This window comes from Chrysemys picta, unplaced genomic scaffold (assembly GCF_011386835.1).
Source record: "Chrysemys picta bellii isolate R12L10 unplaced genomic scaffold, ASM1138683v2 scaf2211, whole genome shotgun sequence".
In the NCBI taxonomy this organism is placed as follows: domain Eukaryota; kingdom Metazoa; phylum Chordata; order Testudines; family Emydidae; genus Chrysemys; species Chrysemys picta.
Window position 1 is genome coordinate 1 of NW_027054915.1, and position 9313 is coordinate 9313.

The 9313-nt window shown below is 55.9% G+C and overlaps 1 protein-coding gene across 1 annotated transcript; it reads left to right on the top strand.

Moving 5' to 3' along the window:
* Positions 1–941: 941 nt before the first annotated feature.
* On the top strand, positions 942–3577 carry LOC135980208 (glutamic acid-rich protein-like). The gene is made up of 2 exons (XM_065580256.1): positions 942–1868; positions 2263–3577. Exon 1 carries the CDS (start codon positions 962–964, stop codon positions 1256–1258), a length of 297 nt encoding a protein of 98 aa, XP_065436328.1. The 5' UTR covers positions 942–961; the 3' UTR covers positions 1259–1868; positions 2263–3577.
* Positions 3578–9313: the final 5736 nt, after the last annotated feature.

Genomic DNA, 9313 nt, shown 5'->3' on the forward strand with positions numbered 1-9313 from the left:
TGTCTGCAGAAGAGGAAGAAGAGGAGGAGGAGGAGGAGAACGTGTCTGCAGAAGAGGAAGAAGAGGAGGAGGAGGAGGAGAACGTGTCTGCAGAAGAGGAAGAAGAGGAGGAGGAGGAGGAGAACGTGTCTACAGAAGAGGAAGAAGAGGAGGAGGAGGAGGAGAACGTGTCTGCAGAAGAGGAAGAAGAGGAGGAGGAGGAGGAGAACGTGTCTGCAGAAGAGGAAGAAGAGGAGGAGGAGAACGTGTCTGCAGAAGAGGAAGAAGAGGAGGAGGAGGAGGAGGAGAACCTGTCTGCAGAGGAGGAGGAGGAGGAGATCTCCATAGAAGAGGAATAGGACTTGACCACAGAGAAGGAGGAGGAAGAAGAAGCTAAAGGAAGAGGAAGAGAAGGACGTGGCCCTGTTGGAGGAACACCTGATCATGGAGCAAAAGGAAGAAGAGAAGGACCTGGCCATGGAGCAGGAAAAGGAGCACCTGCCTATGGAGGAAGAGGAGGAGGACCTGGCCATGGGAGTGGAGCACCTGGCCATGGAGCAGGTGGAAGAGGAGGAGAACCTGGCTACATAGGAGGAAGAGGAGGACCTGGCCATGGAGAAGGACCACGCCACAGAGGAGGACAAGGAGGACCTGGACCAGGAGGAGGAGAAGGAAGAGGACCTGCTAATAGAGGAGGACAAGGATGTGGCCATGCCGGAGAAAGAAGAGAAGGAAGAGGGGGTACTGGCTACGGAGGAAAAAGAAGTGGAAGAGGATTAGGACTTGGCCACGGAGAAGGAGCAGGAGGAAGAGGACTTGGCAACAGAGGAGAAGGAGGAGGATGTGGCTATGCAGGGGGGAAGAAAAAGAGGTGGAAGAGGAGGAAGAGGACCTGGCTATAGACTAGGAGGACCCAGGAATGGAGGAGGAGGAGGAGGATGTGCCGATGCAGGGGGAAGAGGAGAAGGAAGTGGACCTGGCCATGGAGGAGGAGGAGCAAGAGGACCTGGCCAGAGAGGAAAACGAGAAGGAGGAAAAGGAGGAGGAGAACCTGGCCACGGAGAAGGAGAGGGAAGACCTGGCCATAGAGGAGGGAGTAGAGGAGGGGGACGACCTGGCCAGAGAGGACAAGAAGGAGGAAAAGGACGAGGAGAACCTGGCCACAGAGAAGGAGCAGGAGGAAGAGGAGCTGGCCACAGAAGAGAAGGAGGAGGATGTGGCCATGCAGGGGGAAGAAGAAGAGGCAGAAGAGGAGGAAGAGGACCTGGCTATAGACTAGGAGGACCAGGAATAGAGGAGGACAGGGATGTGCCAATGCAGGGGGAAGAAGAGAAGGAGCGGGAGGACCTGGCCATAGGAATGGAGCACGTGGTCATGGACAAGAAAGCGGAAGAGGATGACTTGGATGAGGAGGAGGAGGGCAAGGCCAAGTCCTCCTCTACCTCCATGGCTAGGTCCCCCTTGCCCAGATGCGTAAATAGGGCAGTAATGAGTAGGAGCAGGGAGGGGATCTTACCTCTCTCTATAGCATTGGTGAGAGAGATGATGGAATAGTGACAGCCAGTTCTGGTGTCTGTGTTTTAAAAGGATGGTGTTAAATTTGAGAGGGTGCAGAAAAGAGTCACACTAATGATATGAGAGCTGGAGAAAATGACCTACAGTGAGAGACTCAGACTATAGGTTGGTGAAATTTAATGGCCTGGAACATTCAGGAAGTAAGATGAGATGATCTAATGGTGCCTTCTGGCCTTAAGCTATATGAAACTCTATGAAGCATCATCTCCCCCCACCCCTCCACCCCCAGCTCCGATCTGCTTCACCGCACAGAAGGGTGGCCGGACAGCCTGGAATGGCCCTGCTCCAAAGCGGCGCTGGTGGAGAAGACAGCGGTGAGTGAGAGACGGCTGTGGGGACCTGGCGGGAGGGCAGGAGACCTCGGACAAGGAGGGGGCTCCCCTTGGCAGGGCACTGGAGAGAACAGCAGAGAGCAGTGATTCCTGGGGCTGAGGACTGGGCACCGCCAAGAGGAAATTCTGGGCGTAAGCGCTGGGGGCAGATGGGGAATCGTGGGACTGGAGGGTAAACTGAGGCTGGGGGAAGAAAGGTAAGGGGCAGCTGCGAGAGGCAGGGTAAGGGCCAAGTTGGAAGGGAAGGAAGGAATCGGGAGGACAGGGCCCAGCTGTGTTGCCAGAGAATCCTGCTGGCTGTGTCTGGGCAGCCTCTCTGGGAAGTGCCCAGGGGTCAGTGGGGCCTGAATCTGACCTTCTCCTTTGGGTCTTACAGGAACTAACTGAGGAGCTGCCCCAGGACTCTGGGCCCAGCTCTGTCCTCTCCAGCTCCATGGACCGCACGTGAAACCTCCCGTACCAGAAGCTCCCGTCCGGCTCCCCCAGCTCCGGTGCTGCTCAGACCAGGGAGACGCTGCCTCCTCCATGGCCAGGTTCTCCTCCACCTCCTGCACAGCCTGCAGTGATGGGTAAGGGAACCCATGGCCACACAAAGACCCCATAGGCACGGGTGGGGATTGAATCTGGGCCCTTCACCACCATGGGCACAAGCTCTGTCAGGCTCCCATTCAGAAAGCCATGGAAGGATCTGCCGGCAGACACCCCCTCTCCATTCCCACTGCCAGACTCTTGCCCGCGGTGACAATGAAGAAGCAGGAGAACTCCTGCCAGAGAACCCCCGGGCTGCAAAGTCAGGTGTCACTGGGACGTCTCTGGGAGCCATTTCCAGAGTGTTCTGGTGGGGTCATTTTCCTTCTCGAACCCAGGGTTTCTCTGCTCCCAGAATCTCAGCCAGGGAGGCCACCCTGCAGAATATGGCCCCGCAGTTTGGCGATGGGCTGCAGGAGTCACCACGTAGGTGTGCAGCAGCCGTAGCGCCTGCATTGACCATGGGCCAAAACCTGCAGCCCTGACAGCACAGGATACCCCCACGGATGGCAACGGGAGCGTAGCCTGGGTAACTAGCTGCTGGGCCTGGGCCTATAGAGCGAGGACTCAGATGTAGCAAACCAATGGCCAGAGAAGTGAAGGATGTAAGGGAAAGAGAAGAGCTAGGACATCTGGGGAGCTGCTGCAGTCAAGGGATCCCAGCCGGAAGAGAGAAGATGGGTGGGTTAGACTAGATGAACCTTGCCAGGGGCGGTGAGTTATATGGGCCCGTGGTGCCCGGGCTCCAATAAATTCAGGGCCCAGGGGGTCTGGCTCCACCAATGTTCAGGGCAGGGTTTCTCCCCCCGTCCCGCCTGCCACCCCCACACGCCTCCCCCGAGTATCCCTGCCTGCCCCCTGCAGCTCCGCGCTGCGCTCCCTGGCCGGCCGCTGCCACTGCGGGCTACAAGGAAGTGCTGCCGGGTCAGGCTGAGGCGGCTGCTGCGCTGCGGAGGGAGGAGGCGCATGGCAGCCTCCCCTCTCCCGCCCCGGCAGGGGATTCGGAGTCGAATCCGAGGGAGCCGGGGGCTTATTCTGGCAGGACCTCCTGAGCAGAAGCCTGGCGGGGCTTGGGTGAGTGCCTTGTCCCTGGGGGGATCCTCCCCTCTGGCCCCCACCTTAGCCCCAGGGCAGCCTGCCTGCTGCACCCCAAACTCCTAATCCCTGACCGAGCCCCATTCACTGCACTCCCTCCCGCACCCCAACGCCCTGTCCCAGCCCAGAGCCTGCACCCAGCACCCAAACCTCCTCCTGCACCCCAACACCCTGTCCCAGCCCAGAGCCTGCACCCAGCACCCAAACCTCCTCCCGCACCCCAACACCCTGTCCCAGCCCAGAGCCTGCACCCAGCTCCCAACCCCCCTCCCACACAACACCCTGTCCCAGCCAGAGCCTGCACCCAGCACCCAAACCACCTCCCGCACCCCCTCCTGCACCCCAACCCCCAGCCCAGAGCCTGCACCCAGCACCCAAACCTCCTCCTGCACCCCAACACCCTGTCCCAGCCCAGAGCCTGCACCCAGCCTCCAAACCCCCTCCTGCACCCCTAACCCCTGTCCCAGCCCAGAGGCTGCATCCAACCCCCAAACTCCATCCCAGAGCCTGCACCCCCTTCTTAACCCCAACCCTCTGCCCCACCCCAGAGCCTGCACCCAGCACCCAAACCACCTCCTGCACCCCCTCCTACACCCCAACCCCCAGCCCAGAGCCTGCACCCAGCACCCAAACCTCCTCCCGCACCCCAACACCCTGTCCCAGCCCAGAGCCTGCACCCAGCCTCCAAACCCCCTCCTGCACCCCTAACCCCTGTCCCAGCCCAGAGCCTGCATCCAACCCCCAAACTCCATCCCAGAGCCTGCACCCCCTTCTGCACCCCCTTCTTAGCCCCAACCCTCTGCCCCACCCCAGAGCCTGCACCCAGCACCCAAACTCCATCTCACACCCCCTCCCGCACCCCAACCCTCTGTCCCAGCCCAGAGCCTGCACCCAGCACCCAGACCCCCTCCCAGAGCCTACACCCCAAACCCCCTCCTGCACCCAAACTCCCTCCCTGAACCTTGCAGTCCCTTCCAACCCGATGGGTCTATAATTCTTTGATTCTAGCATCTGTCACCTAAAAAGAAGGGCTGGCACGTATGGATTTCCTCCGCATCCTCTGCACTGAAGACAGAAGTTTCTCCGCAATGGCCTGGTCTTCCGGGAGTGCTCCTTTAGCGCCTCGATCGCCTAGTGGCTTTGCTGACTGTTTGGCAGACTTCCTGCATCCCATGTACTTAACCAATGCTTTGCTGTTAGTTGTTGTGCCTTAGCTAGTTGCTCTTCACGTTCTTTTTTGGCCTTATTATACTTTTCATTTGACTTGCCAGAGTTTATGCTGCTTTGTATTTTCCTCACTAGGATTTGACTTCCAAAGTGCCTCGTTTACTCGGCTGTTTAGCCCTGGGGGCATTTTTTTTATCCTCGCACTGGTTTGTTTTTTATTTGCGGGATACATGTAGTGTGAGCCTCTAGCATGGTGTTTTTAAACAGTCTCCGTGCGCTTTGCTGGCATTTCACCCTGGCATGTTGCTTTTAATTTCCATTTAACGAGCCCCCTCACGTCTGTGCAGTTCCCCTTTCTGAGTTGAATGCTCCTGCGGTGGGTTTCTTTGGCAGGTCCCCCTCCAGGGCTGTGCCATGTAATTCCATCATGGCTGCGATTCCTGAGAGTAACTACTCCAGCGTGGAGGCTGCACGGTGAGAGCTCACACCGTGCACTGTCCTAAGCAGAGAACGTCTCCCAGGGCCGGCGCTGCGGTACCGCTCCTCGCCAACGCCGCCCGGCTCCGCTGCATGTGCCCCGTCAGCTAGCAGGGTTTTGTTCTCGATTGTCACAAACGGGGGATAAAAGGACTCTCCTCATCTGTGTGAGGGGGACGTTACCAGCATTCAGCCAGTAGTCACAGAGGCGCTGGGCGTCATCTGGCCCCTCGGCAGCTCGGAGCACAGGGCAGAAAGTGAAGTCACAGCCTGTGCTGATTCAATGTACTGCCCACCCGTTGCTCCCCTCCCCGACACAGTCTGTTCCCTTTCCCCTCCCTCGCCTGCCCCCCGCAACGGGGCCTGTTTGCAACAGCAGCAGGTGCGGGGACAGGGGCAGGAGCAACATTGACCCACGTATGTCACGGGGTCGGATAAGCTCAGATGAAAGCACATGGCCCCATTACACTCTGGGAGGGGCCGGCAGGGGTAGGTCAGTGGCAGCGGGGGGTGGGGGGGCACAGGGTCCTTTGCTCAGCTCAGGGCACTGTGCGGTTAACAGGTCGCTTGTTTTCCTTGGCAACGGTGTCATCTAGCCGTTCGTCCGTGACGCTCCCCAGTGCAGCAGGGCTTTACCCCTGCACCAGTGAACTACGCCAGGCCGCGCTGCAGGGACGGCGCGAGGAGAGGTGGCCGGGCAGCTTCCCCTCAGCAATCAGCCCCACGGCCATCGAGATGCTCTTGTAAAGTCACTTTCCCAGTCAGGAAGCTGCAGAGGGGCCGGAGTGTGAGACAGAGCACCTGCCCCCACAGGCCAGCCCATGCCATGCCGGCAGCTCAGTGCAGGGCACATTCCTGGTCACTGAGCTCAATGCCCATCGGCTCACCTGGATGGCGTGTCCCTCTGCTGAGGACGGCAGCTCAGCCCCTTAGCACGGGGCTCTGCAGACCCCACCCACGAGAGGGGTCCCACAGGGCAGAGAGCGGAACACACTAGTGCAGGGGCATCAGGTAGCAACCCGAGGGGAGCACAGAGATGAAATGTCCAGCCGCCTCTGTGGTGGAAAGGGTCTCTGAGGCTCAGGACAGGAGGCTACCAACCCTCAGGGACCCGCTCTGACTCCTGTGCTCACGGCCCTCCAGGGGCTAGTGCAGACGGGAGAGGAGCACAATCCGGGGGGGCGGAAAGGGGCACACTAGTGATAAGGCACCTGCAAGGTCAGAGGTGCAGAGTACCTCTGCCATCCGGAGACCTGAACTGCCCTCCACACCAACCACATCACTGCTCTAAAATCCCAACCCAGCCTGGCCTCTCCCTGCTCCTCTCTGGGACACTCAGTGCTGGGCTAGAGCGCTGGCAGCCACCGTGCGAGGAGATCGTCTGCACACGGGGATCTCGTTCACCGTCCTCCCTCACCCTCAGGAGGGGACACAGCACAGACCCGCCGAACCCCATCGGCCCTCCGAAGGGGGCTCAGGCCCAGCCAGATGTTCAACAAGGACAAGTGCAGAGTCCTGCACTTCGGACGGAAGAATCCCATGCACTGCTACAGGCTGGGGACGACTGGCTAAGCGGCAGTTCTGCAGAAAGGGACCTGGGGATTACAGTGGATGAGAAGCTGGATTTGAGTCAGCAGTGTGCCCTTGTTGCCAAGAAGGCTAACGGCATATTGGGCTGCACTAGTACGAGCATTGCCAGCAGATCGAGGGAAGTGATTATTCCCCTCTATTCGGCACTGGTGAGGCCACACCTGGAGTACTGCGTCCAGTTTTGGTCCCCCCAGTAGAGAAAGGATGTGGACAATTGGAGAGATTCCAGCGGAGGGCAAGGAAAATTATTAGGGGGCTGGGGCACATGATGTACAAGGAGAGGCTGAGGGACCTGGGCTTCTTTAGTCTGCAGAAGAGAGGAGTGGGGGGGGATTTGATAGCAGCATCTCCTGTATGTTCAGGAGTTCCACTGAATGAGGATGTGAAATGAATTTAAACATCAACATTTTTCCTGTTAAAATGTACAAACACCGAGCAAACCTGTCCATCGTCGAAAATCAGTTCTGGTCCTCTGAGGCTCTAGTTTGCTTTCATCGATTAAACAAAGATAAGTTTCAGAGGGGGAGCCGTGTTAGTCTGTTTCAGCAAAAACAATGAGGAGTCCTGTGGCACCTTAAAGACTAACAAATCTGACAAAGTGGGTTCCAGCCATGAAAGCTTATGCCCAAATCAACGTGTTAGTCTTTAAGGTGCCACAGGACTCCTCCTTGTTCAAACATTGATAGAATATGAATGCACATTTGCAGGTCCTTGTTCTCCACGAGCGATGCTGTGCAGAAGAACAAGAACCACATCCAGTTGGGGCTCAGGGGTTAGCAGAGATCACCAGCACCTTGGCTCCTTCACAGTCAGCCAGCAGTAGCTGGGCTCCACGACAAGCCACAAGAACCAGCCAGTGGCTCTGAGCAGAAAAATAGCCACCAAGAAGCTGGCTAGAGCTGCCGGGATCCCCAGAAAGGCCACCATGCCCATGTCCAGGAATAGTCCTAAGAAAGTGGTGGCTGCAGCAGGGACCAAAAAAGGCAGAGTAAAGCCCCGCAAAGGTCACTGCTGACAAACCCAGAAGGTGGTTGTCATAAACAGACAGTTAAGGGTTAATGCCTCTCATACCTGTAAAGGGTTAAGAAGTTCACCTAGCCTAGCTGACACCTGACCAGAGGAACCAATGGGGGGACAAGATTTTTCAAGAGGAAGGAGGGAAGTTTTTCCTTTGTTCTCATCATTAAGTTCTGTGCCAGAGTGAAAAGATCCAGGAATCAACCAGGGTAGTGAGTATTAGAGAAGGAATAAATTAGCTTATGTTTATTTCCTTTTGTAACTTCGTTTTGCATAAGAAGGGGAATTAAATTGGGTTTTTCTTTTGTGTAACTAAGGCTTTTGCCCAGAGGAAAATCCTCTGTGTTTTTTAATCTGTTGTCTGTGAGAATAGCTGGCATGCTAATCTCACAGAGGTTTTCCTTTCACCCTTTTTCTTTAATTAAAAGTCTGTTCTTTAAAACCTGATTGATTTTTCCTTGTTTTAAGATCCAAGGGGTTTGGATCAGTGTTCACCAGGAAATTGGTGGAGAAGTCTCTCAAGGCTACCCAGGGAAGGGTTATAGTACGTGGGAAGGAGATATTTTGGGGGGAAGACAAAGTTCCCAAATAACTCGTAAATGGTTGTTTAAACAATTTGGTGATGGCAGTATACTGATCTAAGGTGGTAATTAAGCTTAGGGGTTCTCATGCAGGTCTCCACATCTGTACCCTAAAGTTCAGAGTGGGGGTGACACCTATAACATGGTGGCAGAGGTGGGATTCAAAGGAACCAAAAGCCAGTAGATTTTTTTCTCTCCTTTGAACTGCTGGGGAAGCAGTGAAGAGAGATACAGATCTTCTCTCTCTTCACCTGAAGGCAAACAGGTTAAGTTTTTCTAACAAGGGCTTTGTTAGAAGAAGGTCCAGTGGTGATAGCTAGCATATAATTAACACTGGCAAAAGAAATCACAAAACCGGTTTTCCTTGTTTCTTTCTTACTCTGGGGGTGGGGGTGGGAGGGGAAGATGACAGAAAGGGACGCACAAAAGAAGCTAGAATTGGCCAGATTTGAGGCTGAAGAAAAAGCAAAAGAACACAATAGACAGATGGTCAAATTTGAGGCTGAAGAAAAAGCAAAAAGGGAGGCAGAGGCAACTGCCCATGAAAGAGCTTTGGAAATTGAAAAGGCAAGGGATGAAGCAGAGAGGGCCAAGGAAGAGGCTGACCACTAGACGGCTACGGAGATCCAGAGGGAATCCCAGAAGCATGCACTGGAGTTAGCCGAGTGGCTAGGCAGACGTTCTGCAGAAAAGGACCTAGGCCCTAGGGGTTACAGTGGATGAGAAGCTGGATATGAGTCGACAGTGTGCCCTTGTTGCCAAGAAGGCTAACGGCATTTTGGGCTGTAGAAGTAGGGGCATTGCCAGCAGATCGAGGGATGTTATTATTCCCCTCTATTTGGTATTCGTGAGGCCTCATCTGGAGTACTGTGTCCAGTTTTGGGCCCCACACTACAAGAAGGATGTGGACAAATTGGAAAGAGTCCAGCGGAGGGCAACAAAAATGATTAGGGGGCTGGAGCACATGACTTA

Coding starts and splice junctions, on each gene's coding strand:
- LOC135980208 (XM_065580256.1), top strand. CDS start 962: ATGGAGGAGGAGGAGCAAGAGGACCTGGCCAGAGAGGAAAACGAGAAG.